General features: G+C 46.3%; 1 protein-coding gene across 4 annotated transcripts in view; it reads left to right on the top strand.

The window, feature by feature from the left end:
• PPARA (peroxisome proliferator activated receptor alpha) overlaps positions 1-24,122 on the top strand; it is a 68,982-nt gene that overhangs the window by 29,119 nt on the left and 15,741 nt on the right. For all 4 annotated transcript variants that reach the window (XM_032645969.1, XM_032645973.1, XM_032645970.1 and 1 more), the window contains exon 3: positions 19,964-20,213. In XM_032645969.1, coding sequence (XP_032501860.1) covers positions 20,006-20,213 — 208 coding nt within the window. In that variant the 5' untranslated portion in view covers positions 19,964-20,005. The remainder of the gene's footprint in view (positions 1-19,963; positions 20,214-24,122) is intronic.

Genomic DNA, 24,122 nt, shown 5'->3' with positions numbered 1-24,122 from the left:
CTCAAAGGGCTTCCCTGGTGGCGCAGTGGTTGGGAGTCCGCCTGCCGATGCAGGGGACACGGGTTCGTGCCCCGGTCCGGGAAGATCCCACGTGCCGCGGAGCGGCTGGGCCCGTGAGCCATGGCCGCTGGGCCTGCGCGTCCGGACCCTGTGTCCGCAACGGTAGAGGCCACAACAGTGAGAGGCCCGCGTACCGCAAAAAAAAAAAAAAGCCTCAAACTAGATCATAGATCTAAATGTAAAATCTAAAACTGTAAAACTTCTAGAAGAAAACACAGGAGAAAAAATCTTTACGACCTTGGGTTAGGCAAAGATTTCATAGATATGACACCAATAAGGCAATCCACAAAAGAAAGAAATTGATGAATTGGACTTCATCAAAATGAAAACTTTGGCTCTTCAAAAGACAGTTTTGGGAAAATGAAAACACAAATTACAAACTGCAAAGAAATCTTTGTAAAGCATAAACCTGTTAAATACCAGAATACAGAAAAAAAAACTTTGGAAATTCACCAATAAGAAAATAGCCTAGTTTTTAAATGGGCAAGAGATTTGAACTGACACTTCAGCAAAGAAGATATGTGGGTAGCCAATAAGCATGAGGAAAATGTTCGACATCATTAGTCATCAGGGCAATGCAAATTAAACCTGCAGTCCGCATACCAGTGTTCTGCAGCTTTCACAGAGGTGATATGGTACTACTACGGACCCATGAGAAACAAATACCGTATGCTAACACATATATATGGAATCTAAAAAAAAAAAAAATGGTTCTGATGAACATAGGGGCAGGACAGGAATAAAGACGCAGACCTAGAGAATGGACTTGAGGACACAGAGGGGGAAGGGCAGGCTGGGACGAAGTGAGAGAGGAGCATTGACATATATACACTACCAAATGTAAAGTAGATAGCTAGTGGGAAGCAGCTGCATAGCATGGGGAGATCAGCGCAGTGCTCTGTGACCACCCAGAGGGGTGGGATAACGAGGGTAGGAGGGACATGTAAGAGGGAGGGGATATGGGGATATATGTATGCATATGGCTGATTCATTTTGTTATACAGCAGAAACTAACACAACACTGTAAAGCAATTATGCTACAATAAAGATGTTTTAAAAAAAAATGGGGGGGGCTTCCCTGGTGGCGCAGTGGTTGACAGTCCGCCTGCCGACGCAGGGGACACGGGTTCGTGCCCCGGTCCGGGAAGATCCCACATGCTGTGGAGCGGCTGGGCCCGTGAGACATGGCCACTGAGCCTGCGCGTCCGGACCCTGTGTCCGCAACGGTAGAGGCCACAACAGTGAGAGGCCCGCGTACCGCAAAAAAAAAAAAAAAAATGGGGTACATCTAACTTTACCAGTGAAAGTGTGTATAACCTTCATGTAAGACATTTCCAGAAGTGTATTGTTATATTAAATCCAAATCAGTACCTTTTAGTCAATAAAAAGCTTCTCTTAAATTAAAAAAAAAAAAAAAAAAAGAATCTGCCTGCGAACACAGGGGACACAGGTTCAGTCCCTAGTCTGGGAAGGTCCCACATGCCGCGAGGCACCTAAGCCCATGAGCCACAACTACTGAGCCTGCGCTCTAGAGCCTGTGTGCCACAGCTACTGAAGCCCACGGGCCTAGAGTCCATGCTCCTCAACAAGAGAAGCCACCGCAATGAGAAGCCCGCGCACCACAACAAAGAGTAGCCCCCGCTCTCCGCAGCTAGAGAAAGCCCACGTGCAGCAACAAAGACCCAATGCAGCCAAAAGTAAATAAATAAATTTATTTTTTAAAAAAAAGTTCGTCCATCATTACCCCCAAGACAAGTACCAAGTATTACGGGAGGGAGAGAATCCAGAGAGTCTCAGAGTGAGACACAGTTACCACACTAAAAGAATAAACAGGAGCTTTTCTACCTTCCCATCTGATGCGTGGTCTACCAGGATATTGAGTTACGAGTAGGAGTCACTTTCCTTCCCCGTTGTCTGGTGGGCTGTCCTCTTTATCCCAGTGTGTTCTGGAATTTCCCAGTGGCCTGCCTTGATGTGGGTCTGCATTCACGCATTCTGTTGGGAACCTGGAAATTCACAGCCTTCATTTCTGAGAACTGTTCTTGAATTCATTTGTGGATAATTGCCTCTGCCCGGTCTCCTCACCTCCATACCTCTGGGACATTGTCATTTGGATGAGTCACCTCCTGCACTGGTGCTCTCACTTTCTCGTCTGTCTTCCCCCATGTCCATCTCTGTCTTTTCTCTTTACTTTTTGGGAGATTATGGCCTTTATCCTCCAACCCTTCTATTAAGTTTGGGATCATGTTTTTAATTCCCAAGAGAGGTTTTTGTTCTCTGAATGCTCTTTTTTATGCCATGCTCTGCTTTTCATGAGTGCAATATCTCATCTTTCTGAGGATATTAATAATGTTTCCCCTGGTTATGTAGGTTCCTTCCTCCTGTATATTGTTTCCTCTGAGCTGTTTTTTCCTGTGTTGGTTGGTTGGTTGGCTCTCTTTATTTCACGGGAGGGGCCTTCCTCAGAAGTCTGGTATTTGTGGGGGAGGGTTGTCTGATTTTCTTTAAAAGGGAGGAACTAAAAAGCTGATTGAGGCTGTGGGCAGAAGGTGGGGATGTTCACTTTAGACATCCTTGTGGAGATCAGGCTGGGACGGGGAGGAAAGGGCTCTTGATGGGCTGACTGCTGGTGTCTTTAAGTCTCCCTTCTTAAATGGAAGATATTCCCATAGAAGATATTTCAATCCCCTATTTGGGGTTGAGGGGGAGGGAGGGAAGTAGACCTAGAGTCCCTGGGGTTCCAGAAGGAAGAGGAGAAGCAGGCTGGGGTGTCAGCAATCCCCTGTGCTTGCTAACGCCCTGGTTCACATCCCTGCAGGCATGGCGAGTTGCCATGGAGACAGATGGGGGAGAGGATCTAGGGCCACTGCTCAGAGCTTCTGCCCATCCTCCTACTTTCGCCCCAGTTGTACCCATGCCTGGTACCTCCAGTTATTGAGTGCCCGGGGTTCTGCAGGGGGAACCTGGGGCTCCTGCTTTTCCAGGTGCTGGTTTCGTGGTCTCTCCTCCATCCTCCACATCCAGCTCCTTTCCAGCCTGCTGCTGTCTCCTCCTGCTCTTCTCTTCTTCCTGGATTGATCCCTTTTGGTTTTGTTTTCAGTCTTTCCCCTGTGGTTTCAGGGGGGATGCAGAAAAGGATGAAATGACGTGCATATGACTCACCACTTCATCTCAAGTTCAGCATCTCTCTTGATAGATGGGAAATGGAGGCTTAGGGACTTTGTAGATTAGCTCAAATGTTACACAACTTACATTCAGCGGTGGCAGTTTTGATGCCTCCAGAACCCATGCTTCCTAATCGTTGGGCTAAGATTAAAGTTTTAATTAAAAAAAGAAGTTCTGGGAATTCCCTGGAGGTCCAGTGGTTAGGACTCCACGCTTCCACTGCCGGGGGCCCGGGTTCAATCCCCAGTTGGGGAACTAAGATCCCGTGTGCCACGTAGCACGTCCAAAACAAACACACACACACACACGCACAAAGTAAAAATTAAAAAAAGAAGTTCTGCAAAGCTGAGCTCCTGTTTAATTTTTAAGTGCGGTGACCGGGTTTCTCTCTGAAATCTCTCCCTCTACAGTACTCAGTGCCGCCTAGTATTCTGTCTCCTGGGGTGATTATCGGTGAACATGTTTTATCTTCCACCATCTCCTGATTACTTTGGAAATCCTAAAGGATAAGAGCTATGTCCTAGTCAGGTGTCTCCTCCAAATGCCTATCACAGGCCATTCACAGACCAATAACGCGGAAGATAAACCACTGCTCAGTGACAATAGAAATAAAACTATAATATGTGTCCATTGCCTAAGTAGAACTGCTGAAGAGAAGTGTGTTTCTTTTTCCCAATCTCCTTATCCTTATGGAAGAGGATGAAAGCAGTGAAAACATTCTATTAATATCCCAGACTTGGGCTTCTTTCTTCCTTTTGTCTCATCTGCTGGAGAGCAAAACACAGACTAAGAATGAGCAAATATCCAGTGTTCAGTCAAGTAGGAGAAGCAGAAGACAGAAAACTCTGAAGGACTGACACACCGATTCACTTTGAACCTTAGTGTTATTTATGAAAACGTCCAAAAAATGGTTTTCACCTTGCAGGAAGTTGAACCATGTTGGTAAAGTTTATGTGATTCTGAGCGCGTTTATGGAAAGGCTGGTGCTAGATTCCCGATGGTTCTGTGGGCCGAGTGAGCACTGGATTTTCAGAGTGTTGCTGGAGGGGCGTTTCTCTCTTAGAAACTTCTGGTATTGACCATTTCTCATTACATTATGAGTAGAGTGAGAAAGGTTTTACTTTGAGTTCCCTTGTTTTAGAATTCTGTGGTCGACCCTCTTCTGCTCTTCCACCGCTGCTTCTCGTAAGACTTGAAGAAGTGGAAGGACATTCAGAACGTATCTGCTCTGGCAAAATACAATACCATTGACCATATCCAAAACGGAAGGGGAAAGTTAAAGGTGAAAGATCTAAAAATGGACACATCATTGCCATTTGCAGCCACGTGGATGGACCTGGAGATGATCATACTAAGTGAAGTAAGTCAGACAGAGAAAGACAAATACCATATGATATCGTTTATATGCAGGATCTAAAACAATGATGCAAAACAGAAACAGACTCACAGACATAAGAAACAAACTTACGGTTACCAAAGGAGATGGCCGGGGGGAGGGATAAATTAGGAGTTTGGGATTAAACAGGTACATACTACTGTATATAAAATAGATAAACAAGGACCTACTGTGTAGCACAGGGACGTGTATTCAGTATCTTGTAAAAACCTATACTGGAAAAGAATATGAAAAAGAGCATATATGTATGTGTGTGTGTTGTGCTAACAACAACAATACAGCATTGTAAGTTAACTATACTTCAGTGTTTAAAGAATGGTTAAAAAAAAAAGAAAGAAAAATGGACACATCTCTTTTATCAACTTCCTGAAATCATAAAACCAAAACTAACCTCCAGCGTATATTAGAACTACACCAAAAGTAATTATCTTTCTACTTGGTTACTCTTGGTTTAGAGCAAATTTAGATTTCCATCAAGTTGGCCCCGAGAAGTTAAAGATAAAGGGAAAGGGACTTCTGTCTTTCCCTTAAAACCAGTACTGCACCTTTGGGCCTCTAGGCACTACAGGACTGGCAGTAGAAATACATTCATGGGACAACTAACTGCTGAACAATCATCGACAGGAAGACACTGGAACTCGCCAAAAAAGATGCCCCCCATCCAAAGACAAAGGAGAAGCCACAGTGAGACGGTAGGAGGGGCGCAATCCCAATACAATCAAATCCCATAACCGCTGGGTGTGTGACTCACAAACTGGAGAACACTTATACCACAGAAGTCCACCCACTGGAGTGAAGGTTCTGAGCCCCACGTCAGGCTTCCCAACCTGGGTTGTCTGGCAATGGGAGGAGGAATTCCCAGAGAATCAGACTTTGAAGGCTAGCGGGATTTGACTGCAGAACTTCGACAGGACTGGGGGAAACAGAGACTCCGCTCTTGGAGGGCACACACAAAGTAGTGTGTGCATCGGGACCCAGGGGAAGGAGCAGTGACCCCGGGGGAGACTGAACCAGACCTACCTGCTAGTGTTGGAGGGTCTACTGAAGAGGTGGGGGGTGGCTGTGGCTCACCACAGGGACAAGGACACTGGCAGCAGAAGTTCTGGGAAGTACTCCTTGGCGTGAGCCCTCCCAGAGTCCACCATTAGCCCCACCAAAGAGCCAGTAGCCTCCAGTGCTGGGTCACCTCAGGCCAAACAACCAACATGGAGGGAACTCAGCCCCACCCATCAGGAGACAAGTGGATTAAAGTTTTACTGAGCTGCCCACCAAATCAACACTAGCCCCACCCATCAGGAGACAAGTGGATTAAAGTTTTACTGAGCTGCCCACCAAATCAACACCCAGCTCTACCCACCACCAGTCCCTCCCATCAGGAAGCATGCACAAGCCTCTCACCCACCAGAGGGCAGACAGCAGAAGCAAGAACTATAATCCTGCAACCTGTGGAATGAAAAGCACATTCACAAAATGACAAGGCAGACGAAATGAAAAGGCAGAGGACTATGTACCAGATGAAGGAACAAGATAAAACCCCAGAAAAAAAACCTAAATGAAGTGGAGATAGGCATCCTTCCAGAAAAAGAATTCAGAAAAATGATAGTGAAGATGATCCAGTACCTTGGAAAAAGAATGGAGGCAAGGATCAAGAAGGTGCAAGAAATGTTCAACAAAGACCTAGAAGACTTAAAGAACAAACAAACAGATGAATAATACAATAACTGAAATGAAAACTACACTAGAAGGAATCAATAGCAGAATAACTGAGGCAGAAGAATGGATAAGTGACCTGGAAGACAGAATGGTGGAATTCCCTGCTGCAGAACAGAATAAAGAAAAAAGAATGAAAAGAAATGAAGACAGCCTAAGAGACCTCTGGGGAAACATTAAACACACCAACATTCACATTATAGGGGTCCCAGAAGGAGAAGAGAGAGAAAAAGGACCTGAGAAAATATTTGAAGAGATTATAGCTGAAAACTTCCCTAATGTGGGAAAGGAAATAGCCATCCAAGTCCAGGAAGCACAGAGAGTCCCAGGCAGGATAAACCCAAGGAGAAACACACCGAGATACATAGTAATCAAACTGACAAAAATTAAGGACAAAGAAAAATTATTAAAAGCAACAAGCGAAAAATGACAAATAACATACAAGGGAACTCCCATGAGGTTAACGGCTGATTTCTCAGCAGACATTCTACCAGCTAGAAGGGAGTGGCACGATATATTTAAAGTGATGAAAGGGAAGAACCTACAGCCAAGATTACTCTACCCAGCAAGGATCTCATTCAGATTTGACAGAGAAATCAAAAGCTTTACAGACAAGCAAAAGCTAAGAGAATTCAGCACCACCAAACCAGCTCTAAAACAAATGCTAAAGGAACAACTACTGAAGCCCATGCGCCTAGAGCCCGTGCTCCACAACAAGAGAAGCCACCGCATTGAGAAACCCACACACCGCAACGAAGAGTAGCCCCCGCTCACCACAAATAGAGAAAGCCTGCACGCAGCAATGAAGATCCAACGCAGCCAAAATAAATAAATTTAAAAAAAAAATCTTCCAACAAAAATCCAGGACCAGATGGCTTCACAGGTGAATTTTAGCGAACACTTAGGGAGAGCTAACACCCATCCTTCTCAAACTCTTCCAAAAAATTGCAGAGGAAGGAACACTCCCAAACTCATTCTACAAGGCCACCATCACCCTGATACCAAATCCAGACAAAGATACTACAAAAAAAGAAAATTACAAACCAATATCACTGATGAGTATAGATGCAAAAATCCTCAACAAAATACTAGCAGACAGAATCCAACAACACATTAAAAGGATCATAGGGCTTCCCTGATGGCGCAGTGGTTGGGAGTCCACCTGCCGATGCAGGGGACACGGGTTCATGCCCCGGTCCAGGAGGATCCCACATGCCATGGAGCGGCTGGGCCCGTGAGCCATGGCCGCTGAGCCTGCATCTCCAGAGCCTGTGCTCTGCAACAGGAGAGGCCACAACAGTGAGAGGCCCATGTACCGCAAAAATAAAATAAAATTAAATAAATAAAGTATCATATACCATGATCAAGTGAGATTTATCCCAGGGATGCAAGGATTCTTCAATATATGCAAATCAACCAATGTGATACATCATATTAACAAACTGAAGAATAAAAACCATATGATCATCTCAATAATTGCAGAAAAAGCTTTTGACAAAATTCAACACCCATTTATGATAAAAACTCTCCAGAAAGTGGGCGTAGAGGGAACCTACCTCAACATAATAAAGGCCATATACGACAAACCCACAGCAAATGTCATTCTCAATGGTGAAAAACTGAAAGCATTTCCTCTAAGATCAGGAACAAGACAAGGATGTCCACTCTCACCACTATTATTCAACATAGTTTTGGAAGTCCTAGCCATAGCTATCAGAGAAGAAAAAGAAATAAAAGGAATACAAATTGGAAAAGAAGAAGTAAAACTGTCACTGTTTGCAGATGACATGATACTATACATAGATAATCCTAAAGATGCTACCAGAAAAGTACTAGAGCTAATCAGTGAATTTGGTAAGGTTGCAGGAAACAAAATTAATACACAGAAATCTCTTGCATTCTTATACACTAATGATGAAAAATCAGAAAGAGAAATTAAGGAAACAGTCCCATTCACCATTGCAACAAAAAGAATAAAATACCTAGGAATAAACATACCTAAGGAGGTGAAAGACCTGTACTCAGAAAACTATAAGACACTGATGAAAGAAATCAAAGATGGCGCAAACAGATGGAGAGATATACCATGTTCTTGGATTGGAAGAATCAATATTGTGAAAATGACTGTACTACCCAAAGCAATCTATAGATTCAGTGCAATCCCTATCAAATTACCAGTGGCATTTTTTACAGAGCTAGAACAAAAAATCTTAAAATTTGTATGGAGACACAAAAGACCCCTAATAGCCAAAGCAATCTTGAGGGAAAAAACCAGAGCTGGAGGAATCAGACTCCCTGACTTCAGACTATACTACAAAGCTACAGTAATCAAGACAGTACAGTACTGGCACAAAAACAGAAACACAGATCAATAGAACAGGATAGAAAGCCCAGAGATAAACCCATGCACCTGTGGTCAACTAATCTATGACAATGGAGGCAAGGATATACAATGGAGAAATGACAGTCTCTTGAATAAGTGGTGCTGGGAAAACTGGACAGCTACATGCAAAAGAATGAAATTAGAACATTCCCTAACACCATACACAAAAATAAACTCAAAACGGATTAAAGACCTAAATGTAAGACCGGACACTATAAAACTCTTAGAGAAAAACATAGGAAGAACACTCTTTGACATAAATTGCAGCAAGATCTTTTTTTGACCCACCTCCTAGAGAAATGGAAATAAAAACAAAAATAAACAAATGGGACCTAATGAAACTTAAAAGCTTTTGCACAGCAAAGGAAACTATAAACAAGATGAAAAGACAACTCTAAGAATGGGAGAAAGTATTTGCAAACGAATCAACAGACAAAGGACTAATCTCCAAAATTATATACATAAACAGCTCATGCAGTTCAAAATTTAAAAAACGAACAACCCAATCAAAAAATGGGCAGAAGACCTAAATAGACATTTCTCCAAAGAAGACATACAGATGGCCAAGAGGCACACGAAAAGCTGCTCAACATCACTAATTATTAGAGAAATTCAAATCAGAACTACAATGAGGTATCACCTCACTTCGGTTAGAACGGGCATCATCAGAAAATCTACAAACAGCAAATGCTGGAGGGGGTGTGGAGAAAAGGGAACCCTCTTGCACTATTGGTGGGAATGTAAATTGATACAGCCACTATGGAGAACAGTATGGAGGTTCCTTAAAAAACTAAAAATAGAATTACCGTATGATCCAGTAATCCCACTACTGGGCATATACCCAGAGAAAACCATAATTCAGAAAGACACATGCACCCCAATGTTCATTGCAGCACTATTTACAATAGCCAGGACATGGAAGCAACCTAAATGCCCATCAACAGATGAATGGATAAAGAAGATGTGGCACATATATACAATGGAGTATTACTCAGCCATAAAAGGAACGAAATAGGGTCATTTGTAGAGACGTGGCTGGATCTAGAGACTGTCATACAGAGTGAAGTAAGTCAGAAAGAGAAAAACAAATATCATATGTTAACGCGTATACATGGAACCTAGAAAAATGGTACAGATGAACTGGTTTGCAGGGCAGAAATAGAGACATATGTAGAGAACAAACGTATGGACACCAAGGGGGGAAGCAGCAGGGGTGGTGGTGGTGCTGTGATGAATTGGGGGATTGGGATTGACGTATATACACTAATATGTATAAAACAGATAACTAATAAGAACCTGCTGTATAAAAAAATAAAATAAAATTCAAAAAAACCCCACCTAAGTGCATATGACTAAGTGAAAGAAGCCAACCTGAAAAGGGTACATACTGTATGATTGCAAATATATGACATTCTAGAAAAGACCAAACTATGGAGACAGTAAAAAGACCAGGGCTTGCCAGGGATTAAGTGGGAAGGAGACATAAATAGGCAGATTTTTAGAGCAGAAACTACTCTGTATGATACTGTAATGGTGGATACGTGTCATTATACATTTGTCAAAACCCACAGAATTCACACCACCAGGAGTGAACCCTAATGTCACCTGTGGATTTGGGGTGCTGATGTGTCAGTACAGGTTCATTGATTGTAACAAATGTCCCACTCTGGTGTGGGATGTTGACAGTCGGGGAGGCTCTGCTTATGTGGGGAGAAGGGGGTACATGGGAACTCTCTTGTACCTTCCACTCGGATTTGCTGGGAACCTAAAACTGTTCTTTTTTTTTTTTTTTTTTTCCAACATTTATTTATTTTTGGCTGCACAGGGTCTTAGTTGCAGCACACGAGCTTCTTAGTGGCAGCAGGCATGCGGGATCTACTGCCCCAACTAGGGGTTGAACCCGGGTTTCTGCATTGGGAGTGCAGAGCCTTAACCACGGGACGGCCAGAGAAGTCCCTTAAAGCTGTTCTTAGAAATAAAGTCCAGTTTTAAAAAAATCTGGATTTGATGACCTGCTTAACAGAGCGAAAAATTGATCAGAGCTGCAAAACACCAGTGCACTTGGTTGTATCTTGTCTTCTCCAGTTTGCAACTCTACCCCCGTGGTTAACTGTACTCTTTGACTTACCTCTCCCGAAGCTGTTGACCCTGGTTTGGGAAGAATGATGAGAAACAGAGTCCAAGAGTCTTCAGTGTAATACTCTCTGAAATTTGAAGGCTAAGCATTGCAATATGTGGAAGAGTGGTGCCCTAGAAAACAAACGTTTCCTTTGTGGTTCAGCTCAGCGCATCCAAGGGGTATTTTGTGCAGGACACTTGCATAAGGCTTGCACTTGCCTTTGGGGATATTATAGTTTGGGGAAGACCAGCCAGGCAGGAGGAAGGGTGTGATTAAAGGATAAAGGCATGGGTGGGACCGGGGGAACAGAGTTCCACACTAAGGAAGGAGGAAGGAGAGCCGCCACGAGCCCGGAGCTCCACAGACACAAGGAACACATGCGACGATCACGTGGATGTTATTAACCTGATTCACGGTTGAAGTGTCCAAGGTTGCCAGGAGCACTGCCCTCGCCCCGAGGTTGGGGCTTCATCCACCCGGCCCGCCTAGATGCTGCTGTTGATAAGAACCCTACGCGGAGAACATTGCTAACATTATCAGAACTTCCCGGAAGAGGAGATGACGTTTGCAGAGGCCGAGCCCGTGCGTCCCACAGACACCGTAATCTGCAGTTCGCAACTGAATTCGTCACCTTTCTCCCTTCCATGGCTCTCTCCACCCCGGGAACGCGCTCTTCTCTTTATGTTCCGGATTTCGTGGATGTCACCCCATCTGCCCAGTTACCTGAGCCAGAGAGGAGGTTTATCCGAGGCTCTGCCCCAGTTCCCTGCTCCATGCCCTGCCAGCTGTCCATGTTAGCACTTCGTCCTCTTCCGCCCTCCCCGCCTCCCCACATCAGCTCCCGGGGGCACCGTCACCTCTTAGGGGACGGTTACCACAGCCTCCTAAGGAGTCTTGCTGCTTCTCGCCTTATCTGCTTTCAATCTGGACTCCACCCTGCTGCCAGAACAATCCTGAGGCAGCTCTTACCATCCCTCCGCGACTCCTTTACAGCTTGCGGGGCAGAGTCCACACTCCCGCGCCTAAGAGCGCTGATGCACCTTAATTGCACTGCCGGCCTCTCCCGCCTCCTCTCCCTGCCCCCACCCTGTGCTGCATCAAAAATGGTTCCAGTTTCTCTGAGGCTCCCCCACCTCAGAGGTGGGGTTCATTTCCCCACCCCTTGGATCCGGGCTCGCCTCGTAACTCGCTTTGACCCGCAGAATGTGGCAGAAGTGATGCAACATTTACGAGTGAGGTCTCGAAGTTTCCGCGTTCACTGTTGGAACACGAAGGCACCTGCGGAAGCCCGTGCTGGCCTCCGGAGGACGTGGTGAGAAGGGCCCGGCCACAGTCACCCACCTCCACCGACCCTCCAGCCACGGCTGCCACCTGACCACAGAAGACCCGGACAGCCCGGCCCAGCCCAAGTTGCTGAGCCACTGGACTGTGAGCAAATAAAGTGGCATAGTTCAAGCCACTGAGCTTTGGGGCTGTTTGCTGTGGAGCGACGCGTAGCTGACCCAGCCCCCTCAAAGTGGGTTGTCCAGACCTCGGCTACTTACTCTGATGTTTTAGGTCATCTCTGCATGTGGACTTTTCTTAGAAACGCCCCTTACCGTTTTTTATTTTTTGCTGCTGCATTCCTTTCTGATCACCTCTTAGGTTGCAGCTCGGGTGTCCCCTCCGTTGTGGAGCCTTCCCAACCCTCAGGGTGTCCCGTGACGGCACTCGTCACACTGCCTCTGCGACGATCACGTGTTTATTTCTTTCTCTTTCTTCGCCTACTGGCAGCACAAGTGACTTTCCTCCCAGAGTCTCTAAGTTTTCTCCTGTCAATGGGACCAGTGCTACCTACCCTGCCCTGGTGCTGGACCCATTAAAAAAAGCAATGCAGTGACTGTTACCGAGGGCCTGGCTCTGGGGTGCTCTGTGCACCTTCCTTGTCTTCCTCCCTGCCCTGTTTCCAGCCCCCACACCTGCTGCCCTGGGCTGGGTGTCTCCCCTAGGTGTCTCCAGGGAGAAGCACAGTCACCAGCTCAGGGGGACTTACAGGGTCCACAAAGTCATAAAACCCGGCCTCCCATCCCAGCGGTGACCACCAGCGTGACTCTGGAAGTGAAGGCTCAGCCTTGCGTCTGCCTGTCGTCCATGTGACGTATTTCTGCCAAGACCCATCAGGACCTCCTTGTCTGGAACTGTCGAGGGCCTCGGGCCTCCGTTGCTTCTCTGTTGTCTGGCTGCTAAAAGCTCAGCACCATCCCCGTGGCTACTGGTTCTGTCTACGCTGGGTCAAAACTTTTGTGTGGTAAATGTGAATTTCATTTCCGTGGACTTTTGCTGACAATTTAAAAAAAATTTTCATTGGAGTATAGTTGATTTACAATGTTGTGTTAATTTCTGCCATACAGCAAAGTGACTCAGTTAGACATATATACATTCTTTTTCATATTCTTTTCCATTATGGTTTATTACAGGATACTGTATATAGTCCCTTGTGCTATACACTGGGACCTTGTTGTTGATCCATTCTTTATACAGTAGTTTGCATCTGCTAATCCCAACCTCCCACTCCGTCCCTCCCCCACCCCTCCTCCCCCTTGGCAACCACCAGTCTGTTCTCTATGTCTGTGAGTCTGTTTCTGTTTTGTAGATAGTTTCATTTGTGTCATATTTTAGATTCCACACATAAGTGACGTCATATGGTATTTGTCTTTCTCAGTCTGACTTACTTCACTTAGTATGATCCTCTCTAGGTCCATCCATGTTGCTGCAAGTGGCATTATTCTTTTTTTTATGGCTGAGTAGTATTCCATTGTGCATATGTACCACGTCTTCTTTATCCATTCCTCTGTCGATGGACGTTTTGGTTGCTTCCATGTCTTGGCTGTTGTGACTACTGCTACTATGAACATAGGGGTACATGTATCTTTTTGAATTACAGTTTTTTTCTGGTTATATGCCCAGGAGTGGGATTGCTGGACCATATGGCAACTCTATTTTTAGTTCTTTTGAGGAACCTCCATACTGTTTTCCATAGTGGCTGCATCCACTGACTTTTTTTTTTTTCTAAATCTGTTTTTTTTCTTTTTTCAATTTTATTTATTTATTTTTGGCTGCATTGGGTCTTCGCCGCTGCGTGCAGGCTTTCTCTAGTTGTGGCGAGCAGGGGCCACTCTTGGTGGCGGTGCGCGGTGTTCTCACTGAGGTGGCCTCTCTTGTTATGGAGCACAGGCTGTAGGCTTCAGTAGTTGTGGCACATGGGCTTCAGCAGCTGTGGCATGTGGGCTCAGTCGTTGTGGCGCACAGGCCTAGTTGCTCCGCGGCACGTGGGATCCTCCGGGACCAGGGCTCGAACCTGTGTCCCCTGCATTGGCAGGCGGATTCCTAACCACTGCGCCACCAGGGAGGTCCCCATGCATTGACTTTTAATTCTCGTAGTAAGCTTCTCTGCTCACTCAAATTCCATTGCAGCTGACATTAAAGTGTGTCCAAATCGTAGCTTTCCTGTAATTATTTTGATATCACCATCCACAAAAGTAAGATTATATTTAAGAATGATAACACCCTTTTCAGGACAATGGGAAAGAGTTGGGTTTGAAGTGGTTGGAGCCACTTCTATACTATCATAGAGTGTGATCTTTGTGTAAAACTGGAGGGCGTTTTCTTGGAAACAGTCGGGAACATTCTTTTTGTACCTTTAAAGATAAAGGTGTAGAGGCTCGCAACTACCCTTTATCCCCCATTTTTGCATGCCAAATTCTTTTGATTATAAAATTTCATGCCTTAGGCATTGTTGGGAAAGATCTAGAAAGCTCTACTTAAATCTCTCTGATGTGCAGACTGTTCATAATAGGTTTGATTTAATTCATTAAAATACATAGTGCTTTGTTTCCTTACCATTATTATACTCTGGTCCTTTTTTCTTCTGTTTTAAATGTGTCTCCTAGGCATTTTCTATACTTACTTAGTCGTTAATCATTATGCATGGGCTAATGATTAAACTATTTCAGTGAACTTCTGGTGCGAGGTAAAGGTACAGAGGGCTTTTTAGCATTCTTGTGTTTATTTTGAAATGTTGTTTTCAATCCTAGCCCAACAAATTAAGCCAAAGGCATCTAAATAGTATCTCTAATATCTAAAAAGTATATAGGAAAGTATAAAGAACCTGACAAGGGAGTGAAATAGAAGTGGTGAAAACCAGAAAAATTTGTTGTCTGAGAGCTGCTTGTCTGCTACATAAATGGTGCTCCTTTGACAGAAATTCCATCTTTTACCTTTAAACCGTTCAATGAAGTCTAATTGGATTTGATTTAGCAAAGGCAAGTGTCAGTAGATTCCTCTGAGCTGGCATTAATGAGGCATAGTAAGCGATCATTTGGGAGGGCTTGACAACACAGGAAGTTCCGGTCGAGTACAGAAAGGTAAAAGCAGCAAAGTGAAAGACGGGTGTTTGCAACTGTTTACTCGGACTCTTTGGAGTCAGATACAAGTTCTGAGTGTGAGAATTCCAGCCCAGTTCCACTTGTTCTTTTTCTTTGAGTATCTATTTTCATAGCATGTAAACGTGTTTCAATAGCTAACTTTTATTTAACACTTAATTTCAGAGAACGTTTACAAAAGGCGTTCTAGGTCCAAGAAGGTCGGTTAATAACGTACGGGGCAAAAATGGGTGACATACATTAACACGGTTGGGAGCCAACAACCAAGTGATTCCCGCTTAGTCTTTTATTCCAGTCAGATGATGACGCTTCTTTACTCTTCCTTCAAAGCACTGAACTTATCTTATCACCGAACATTTCCCAGGTTCTCTGCCTGTTGCTTCTAAGGTAGAGTCAGGCTGGTGATCTGTTCGTGCCTTTCCTGAGCAGTCTGTAATGTGTGCCAGTCGGTTGCCCAGGCTGTGGGCCCAGTACCCGTTCTCAGGATAAAGGGGTCGGTAAGCAACCCCTCTGCCCCCTACATCTCTGCTTGAAGCTTGCCCTTCCCTGCCGACTTGGACTTTGTTGTTCACTGTGATGCTTAGATTTGTTTGTTTGTTTGTTTGTTTGTTTCCTCTCTCACGCTTAGTTTTTAAGTCCCGACAATGGTTATGGCTCACTCTGTAAATTTCCGATCACTTTCCCGAGGTAGTGCCACTCTGACTTCTGTTTCAGACCTCCTTACGTTTTGTTGTCTTTCGAATACTGACTGCACGTGCCGTTTTGCCGTCTGGGTGACACAGGCTGTGGAGGCAGCTGCAAAGCCGGGGTGGGGCCTCACAGACTTTCACCTGCTGAGTGTGGACTAAGTTCGAATTCTGTGCCAACCTCGCTCAGCAGTGGGGGTGGAAACGGAACACCTGCTGCATCGTAGGGATTGTGCTGGAAGTACGGACGCAGAGATTAGCAAAGTCCATCCCTACCCGCAAGCGACGTACCGTCTAGTGGGAGACATGAAAACATTTCCAACACTGTCCCTATAATTAGGGCTACCTCAGAATTGGGCCCAAGGTGCTGGGGGGACCCTGAGCACAGTGTTCTGGGCCCTCCTTGTCTTAGACTCAGAGCTCATGACGCCACCAGCAACTCATTTTAGCCGATCTTCCCAACAGTCGAGTCATCTGAGAGTTGGTGATAAGGAAAATCCCTTGATGTCAAGGTTAACAATTAGTGTTAAAATTCTTCCGGTGTTTTCACCTGCCCTGTGGTTGGGTGACATAAAGGAACGGCAGGATTCTGTGCCCCCTCCCTCCTTCTCTCCCTCTCTCTGTTCCTCCCTCACTCCCTTCCTTCCTTCTTCCTTTCTTTCTTGCCTGTGTCTTTTTTTCCCCAGTGTTCTATAGTTTTCCTATACCCTGCTTCGTAATTCTCAAAGCAACATTTTGACTGAAAAGTGTTCTACTAAAAGTAGAATTTCAGCAGTTTACATCTGAGTTTCTGTTCTATAGGATGCAGCTCTAACATTTAAATTGGATGGGAAAGAAAACAAAATGCCTTTAGAAACCAACACGTCTCAGGATTGATTATCCAGGAAGGGGTGATGGGATTATGCATTCACCACGTCTTTGCTGGAACTCGGCTTTATTACCTCTTCTCAGCACCCCTGCTCGCTCCCTCATTTCTCCCTGCAAGGGATCCAAGGCCTGTTTTGAGTTCCGCTTGCATCCACTCCTGGTTTCTTACCTCCTCGGCCACCCTGGGAGCTGCTAAGAGGTCGTTTGCTGTGCCTCTTTCTCCCTCCAAAGCCCCAGAGGACCTAGGACATGGGGCACAGGGCACAGTAACTGGTTGCCCGTCTCGATGGACCAGGCGGTGGCCGTGTTCTGTGAATTTGAAAGGCAGGTACTTGCCGTGACCTTCCTGCCCCCCGAGCAGAGGTGACCGCGGCGTGGGGAGAGCAGGTGCGGAGCCTGCCAGGAAGCCGCAGGCCAGCGGAGCGGGCTGCGTGCCATGCAGCCTCAGCTCTACCCGGGGACACGTCCAAAGGGCACTCTCCCTTATCTGCTCTGGCTGGAAGCAGGCAGGGCCAGGATGTCCAGTGATCTGTGCAAAGGCCAGTCCTCTGGCCGGAGATCACGGTGTTGCCTCACTCCCCAGGGATGTCGTTTAGCTCTTCTTAACAGGAACACCGGGTGTTTCTCTACATAAATCTCAGGTATCCTTTAAAAGCAGCTGATAAGTAAAATGATAAGATCTCAAAACATTCTAACTCCCTGGATGTAATGACAGGGAGACTAACATTTAGTCAAAGATCAGTTCCTCCCGTTCTGGACACTCCTGGTTGGAAGATAGAATATTTGCAGGACTAAGAGGCTGCTGTCCTTGCAGCGCTGAGACTATGACAGGGCAGAGGAGGTGGTGGTCACGGCCCCACTGATAACACAGCCTCTGCCCGGCTATCAGATATCTGTTAGGCTGAACTTTATGGTGACGGTAGTAAGTTAATGACCGCACTTTGGAACCTTTTGTTCATGGTGGAAAATACCTTAAGTAACGCTTACACCTTTATCTTACTTGCCATCTGAAGAAATTCAATTGTGATGCAGAATAAAATATGATAGACAAAAACGCACAGATTCACAGCCTGATTTACACTAATAGATGAGAAAGCCTTCTAAATCTTATGGAAGTTTAATGATTCTCTTTTCTTTTTCATTGTGTGTTATTGTCCATTTATTACCAGAATTCCAGGCATGAGAGGCGAATTTCCCAAAAATGTGCGAACTGGACCCATTTTTCATTTCTAAAGCAAGCCGAACCATCCCTTCATCTTTGCCCTTAGAGCTACTGTTTACTCTCAGCTGGGCTGAAATGTGCAACGCTTTTACGCAAGCCCGTTCCACGCGTTCGCTTTGGCAGTGTGTTCTCACTCAGTCCAAAGAGCCCAGCCTTCTGTGATCGCGGTGAGAGGGCAGCCGCCTCGCGCTGAGCCCTGCCGGTGGTTGGTGGCACGCACCTCCTCTGGTCCTGTCCGCGATGTGAGCCTTGGGCTTCCGTGTGACCATTTCAGAAGCTAAATGTCACCTTGTCGGCCCCGTTGGCGAGAAGGGACCCTACGAGGCTCAAGGGTGGACCTGGAGCGGGGCCTGGGGAAGGCAGGGATGGGAGGGGGGTTCAGGCAGGGGGGCTGGGGCCTGGCACAGAGGCGGACAGCACAGGGAGGTCTGGATGAGGCGATGGCCCAGTGCCACTGGTCACCCTGGGGGTGGGGGATGGCGACCAGGGCGAGATTGGGGGAGACAACGTCACCAGGGCTCATGTCGAGCTAGGAGAACGGGCACAAGGCTGAGGGTCACAGGAAGTGGTTTCAGAGGCTTGAGCAAGAGCCTGAAGCCAGCCGTCGCGGGAAGGACCGCTGTTTAGACTTTGTACCTGTGCGCATGTGCTCGGCTGCCCTAACAGTGGGCCACCGACTGGGGCCCCTAAACAGCAGGCATTTACTTCTCACAGTCCTGGAGGCCTGAAGTCCAAGGTCAAAGCGTCGGCGGCTTTGGTTTCTCCCGAGGCCCCTCTGCTTGGCTTGCAGGTGGCGGCCTTCCCGCTGGGTCTTCACGTGGTCGCCCCTCTGTGTGTGCACCCCGCTGTCTCTCTTTGTGTGTCCAAATCTCCTCTTCTTATAAGGACACCAGCCAGATTGGATTAGGGCCCCCTCTAAACACCTCATTTTAGTGGAATCACCTCTTTATTATCTCCAAAGGCAACCACGTTCTGAGGTCCTAAGGGTTAGGACTCCCGCAGCGGAATCTGGGCGGACACGGTGCGGCCCGTAACAGTGCCCACGTGGAGAGCCTTCTTCTGTGTGTGAGTTGAAGCAGCCTAGCGCTGTCAGGGACTGACATGTTCAGATTTTTTTAACTCCACGATATATTTGTTATTCTTTAGGAATACCTACGTGACTCTCCCCCCACGGGTGCAAGGAGAACATATAGTATTGCCTCCAGCGTGTGTGCGGACTGCCTGCCCGTCCCACTCCCCCAGGGCTCCCACCTGAGCCAGACTGGCCTGCGCATGCCTGGAAGTAACCCGCATGCTTCCATCCTGGGGGCTTTTCACTTGCCGCTCCTTTTGCTGGAACATTCTACCCCAAATGTCCGTACAGCTCACTGCCTCATTCCTGCAGGTGTCTGCGCCCCTTTTCTGAGAGGTCCTCCCTGGCCGGTCATGTAGGGCAGTGTCCTTCCCCATCCTCCCCCTGCAGACTGTCCAGACCTGTCCCCACCAGAAGGTGCATTCTGGGACAGCGGGGACTTTATGTGTGTCCTCTGCTGTTTTCGTCCACCTCGGATACAGTCGAGCAGTGTGTGCTCGACGGCGCGTGAATGATTCCTGGCCTGCTCACCTCTGGCTCCTGAGACATGTTCTTGTTTAGAGATCTTCATTTTCTTGGGAGTTCCCTGGTGGTCTAGTGCCTTTCACTGCAGGGGTCTGGGTTTAATCCCTGCTCGGGAAACTGAGATCCTGCAAGCTGCTCGGCCAAAATAAAAAAGAGTAATAAAGATTTCCATTTTCTTAATGAGCTCGTCAAGAGTCAAGCAGAGGTAAGGTGGCCAACCATGTTACTGTTTAGATTGTGAGTTCAGGAGTGTCTCTGCTGATAAATGATGTTTTTGTTCAAGGAAAACCAGTGTTCTGCTATGTCCACTTCACCCATGACTTCTCTCTCCTCCCAGGAACGTGGAGCCCGGCAGTGGGACCAGCTCCATCCATTCGAGATGGTGGACACAGAGAGCCCGATTGGTCCCCTCTCCCCCCTCGAGGCTGATGATCTGGAAAGCCCACTCTCTGAAGAATTCCTACAAGAAATGGGAACCATTCAAGATATTTCTCAGTCCATTGGTGAGGACAGTTCTGGAAGCTTTAGTTTTACAGAATACCAGTATTTAGGAAGTGGTCCAGGATCAGATGGCTCCGTTATTACAGGTAAGTGTGCTACTTCCTAGAAAGCTTTATCTGGAAACGTTTTTTTCCACAGAGAAAGCTGTTCTCTTTACCTGGAGAAGACACATCTCTCCGCATTAAAATCTTTAGGTGCGTAAAAGCACGACACGCAGTGCCACTGGGCCTTGAAACTTTCCAGGCGTGTCTCGCATATCATAGTATGCCTTCTTTTTTTGTTTTTTTTTGGATAAACTTTTTATTGAAGTATAATATACACATAAGAGTGCACACACCATAAATGTGTAGCTCATTTGATTTTTCACATGAAAATATAATATAAAAAAAAAAGTAATCTCTTGCATGTAACTTACCTGAGCAGCCTGTGTGTAATTTTTCACTGTGATGAACAGCTCTGTGACACACCTCCCTGTGGGCAAATCTTTGAGTGCATCCTGGGTGACTGATTTTTTTTTTTAATTTTAATTTTTTGTCCCTGTTGGTTATTTATGTTAAATACGGTTACCTGGCGGGGAGGGATACTTAGGGAGTTTGGGATTGCCATGTACACACTGCTATATTTAAAATAAATAACCGGCTTCCCTGGTGGCGCAGTGGTTGGGAGTCGGCCTGCCGATGCAGGGGACATGGGTTCGTGCCCCGGTCCAGGAAGATCCCACATGCCGCGGAGCGGCTGGGCCCGTGAGCCATGGCCGCTGAGCCTGTGCGTCCGGAGCCTGTGCTCCGCAACAGGAGAGGCCACAACAGTGAGAGGCCCGCGTACTACAAAAAAATAAAAAAAATAATAGGGGCTTCCCTGGTGGCGCAGTGGTTGGGAGTCCGCCTGCCGATGCAGGGGACGCGGGTTCGTGCCCCGGTCCGGGGGGATCCCGCATGCCGTGGAGCGGCTGGGCCCGTGAGCCATGGCCGCTGGGCCTGCGCGTCTGGAGCCTGTGCTCCGCAACGGGAGAGACCACAACAGTGAGGGGCCCGCGTACCGCAAAAAAAAAAAAAATAATAATAATAATAAAATAAAATAAATAACCAACAAGTATACCTTCTTTTTAAAAGCTGTATGTAAATCACATAATGCTTGAAATTCAGCAGTCAGCTGCATTTTTTAAATGCTGTGAGTTTATATTTCTTTAAAGCAGAGACTCCTACTGTAATAAAAATCACTCTCTTTTATCTGGAAATGTATACGAACCCTCTGTCTACTCCCTTGTAAGCTTTTATATACAGAATGGATGCACAGCAAGGTCCTCCTGTATAGCACAGAGAACTATATTCAGTATCCTATGATAAGCCATAATGGAAAAGAATATTTAAAAAAGGAATGTATGTGTATGTCTAACTGAATCACTTTGCTGTACAGCAGAAACTAACACAACATCGTAAATCAACTCTACTTCAATTAAAAAAATAGTAAAACCGAAAAAATAAATTTCAAGATGGTGACACAGTAGGAAAAAAAACTACATGAGGCATCAGCCAGTGCGGATACAAAGAAATAAAACACGGGGTCTGCTCAGGCCACCTTGCTGTGAAGGAGGAAATCAATGCACCGTTCATCTTTCTGGGCAACGTTTAAGCCACCCCGGTATAATGTGGTGTAAATTGTACCTTGATTTAAAGGAAGCCCTGTCTGGGGTGGACTTGACTCCACCGTACTTCTTGGCAGAAGTGGGTTTTGGATCAGACAAACTAGACTTTATTTTTAAATTTTTAAAAAATTTATTTTTATTTATTTATTTTTGGCTGTGTTGGGTCTTCGTGGCTGTGTGCCGGCTTTCTCCAGTTGCGGCGAGCGGGGGCTACTCTTCCTGGCGGTGCGCGGGCTTCTCATTGCGGTGGCTTCTCTTGTTGCGGAGCATGGGCTCTAGGTGCACGGGCTTCAGTAGCTGTGGCGCACGGCCTCAGTAGTTGTGGCTCGCGGGCTCTAGAGCGCAGGCTTACTAGTTGTGGTGCACGGGCTTAGTTGCTCTGCAGCATGTGGGATCTTCCCGGACCAGGGCTCAAACCCGTGTCCCCTGCAATGGCAGGCAGACTCCCAACCACTGTGCCACCAGAGAAACCCCAAAATAGACTTTAAAATAAAGACTTTTACAGGAGACAAGGAACGATGCTACATAATGATCAAGGGAACAATCCAAGAAGAAGATATAACAATTATATATGCACCCAGTGTAGGAGCACCTCAATATATGAAGTAAATGCGAACAGCCATAAAAGGGGAAATCGACAGTAACACAGTAATAGTGGGGGACTTTTTTTTTTTTTTTTTTTAATATTTATCTATTTATTTATGGCTGTGTTGGGTCTTTGTTGCTGCTCACAGGCTTTACTCTAGTTGCAGTGAGCGGGGGCCACTCTTCATTGCAGTGCGCAGGCTTCTCACTGCGGCGGCTTCTCCTGTTGCAGAGCACGGGCTCTAGGAGCGCGGGCTTCAGTAGCTGTGGCTCGCGGGCGCTAGAGCACAGGCTCAGTAGTTGTGGCGCACAGGCTTAGTTTCACGGCAGTATGTGGGGTCTTCCCGGACCAGGGCTCGAACCCCTGTCCCCTGCATTAGCAGGTGGATGCTTAACCACTGCGCCACCAGGGAAGCCCCAGTGGGGGACTTTAACACCCCACTTACACCAATGGACAGACCTTCCAGACAGAAAATTAATAAGGAAACACAGGCCTTAAAAGAAGTGGGTCTTGTCCTCCCTGCAGCGTCGATATAAGGTCTCTGTGTTCTTCCCCCTCCGTGGGCCCTCTTGTGTCACGACCTTGGTCTGGAGCATGTTTCCCCGACCATCTGTTCACGTCTTCCCACTCCAGGAAGATGATTTTCACGACTGTGCACTGACCTTGGTGACGGTGGGAAAGGGAGCATTTGTACTCCGCTGGCAGCCAAGTTCAGTGATAAACCCGTGTGCGTGGAGAGAGTGGCTGAAAGTGCACGAGCTCTAAATCCAGCAAGCCCACTGGGGACGGGCGCTGTTTAAAAGGGGACATGTACGTGGGTCTGCACTGTGCCGTTGTTTGTGATGGGGTCTGCACTAGGACAAAAAGAAAAAAAAAAAGGAACTTACAAAAAGTGACTGCACTGCAGTGTACTAGACACACATCCTTGACCTTTGGCCCCTGGCCGTTAAGGGGGTGGGTGTGTGATCGTCCATTTTTATTTCGCTTCGGTTCTCCTTACTGTGTTCATTAATCCTTTTGGCCGTTTGGAATCATCTCAAAATTCTTAAAATCTTGCTTTGTCTCCTTTCCAGGCTTTTCATTGTTATTGTTTCCAATTGATTTGAGAGATAAAACGATTGCTTATTTGTAAACTAGATTTTTCATCTTTGTATGTAATGGCCCCCTTGGGTGATATTTTTAAGTTATGTAAATTGCAAATATGGGAGGACCGTCTATAAAACGCATTCAGTTTAAACTTGACTCCTTGGGAGACCAGATGGGTGAGGCTGCTTACTCAGCCCATCTATCTTTCTCACCCCACCCCCCAATTTCTCTTAGCAGCTTTGCTGACATAAAAAAACTTCACATATTTAAAGTGTGCAATTGGATGTACACACACACACGCACGCACACGCACAGACTTGTGAAACCAACAGCACAAATTCCAGACCCCTCACCCCAAAGTTTACGTGTGCCCTTTTGTAATCCCTCTTCCCCACCCTCATGCCTCTCTCCCTCCCCAGGTACCACTGCTCTGCTGCTTTCTATCATCCATCCGTTTGTATTTCCTAGAATTGTATATAAATGGAATCATATAGTATGTACTCTTTTTAGTCTGACTCCTTTCACTTAGCAAAATTATTTTGAGATTCATCTGTGTTGGTAGCATCTACTGACAGTTCATTTTCTAAAATCCACTGTATGGATTTGCCACAGGTTATCCACGCTATTGACGAGCATCCGATTGTTTCCGGGTCTGGCTGTTACAGATAAAGCTGCCGG

This window comes from Phocoena sinus, chromosome 10, assembly GCF_008692025.1.
Source record: "Phocoena sinus isolate mPhoSin1 chromosome 10, mPhoSin1.pri, whole genome shotgun sequence".
NCBI lineage: Eukaryota > Metazoa > Chordata > Mammalia > Artiodactyla > Phocoenidae > Phocoena > Phocoena sinus.
Note: the sequence above shows the minus strand (reverse complement) of the source record. Positions and strands in the feature narration are given on the sequence as shown.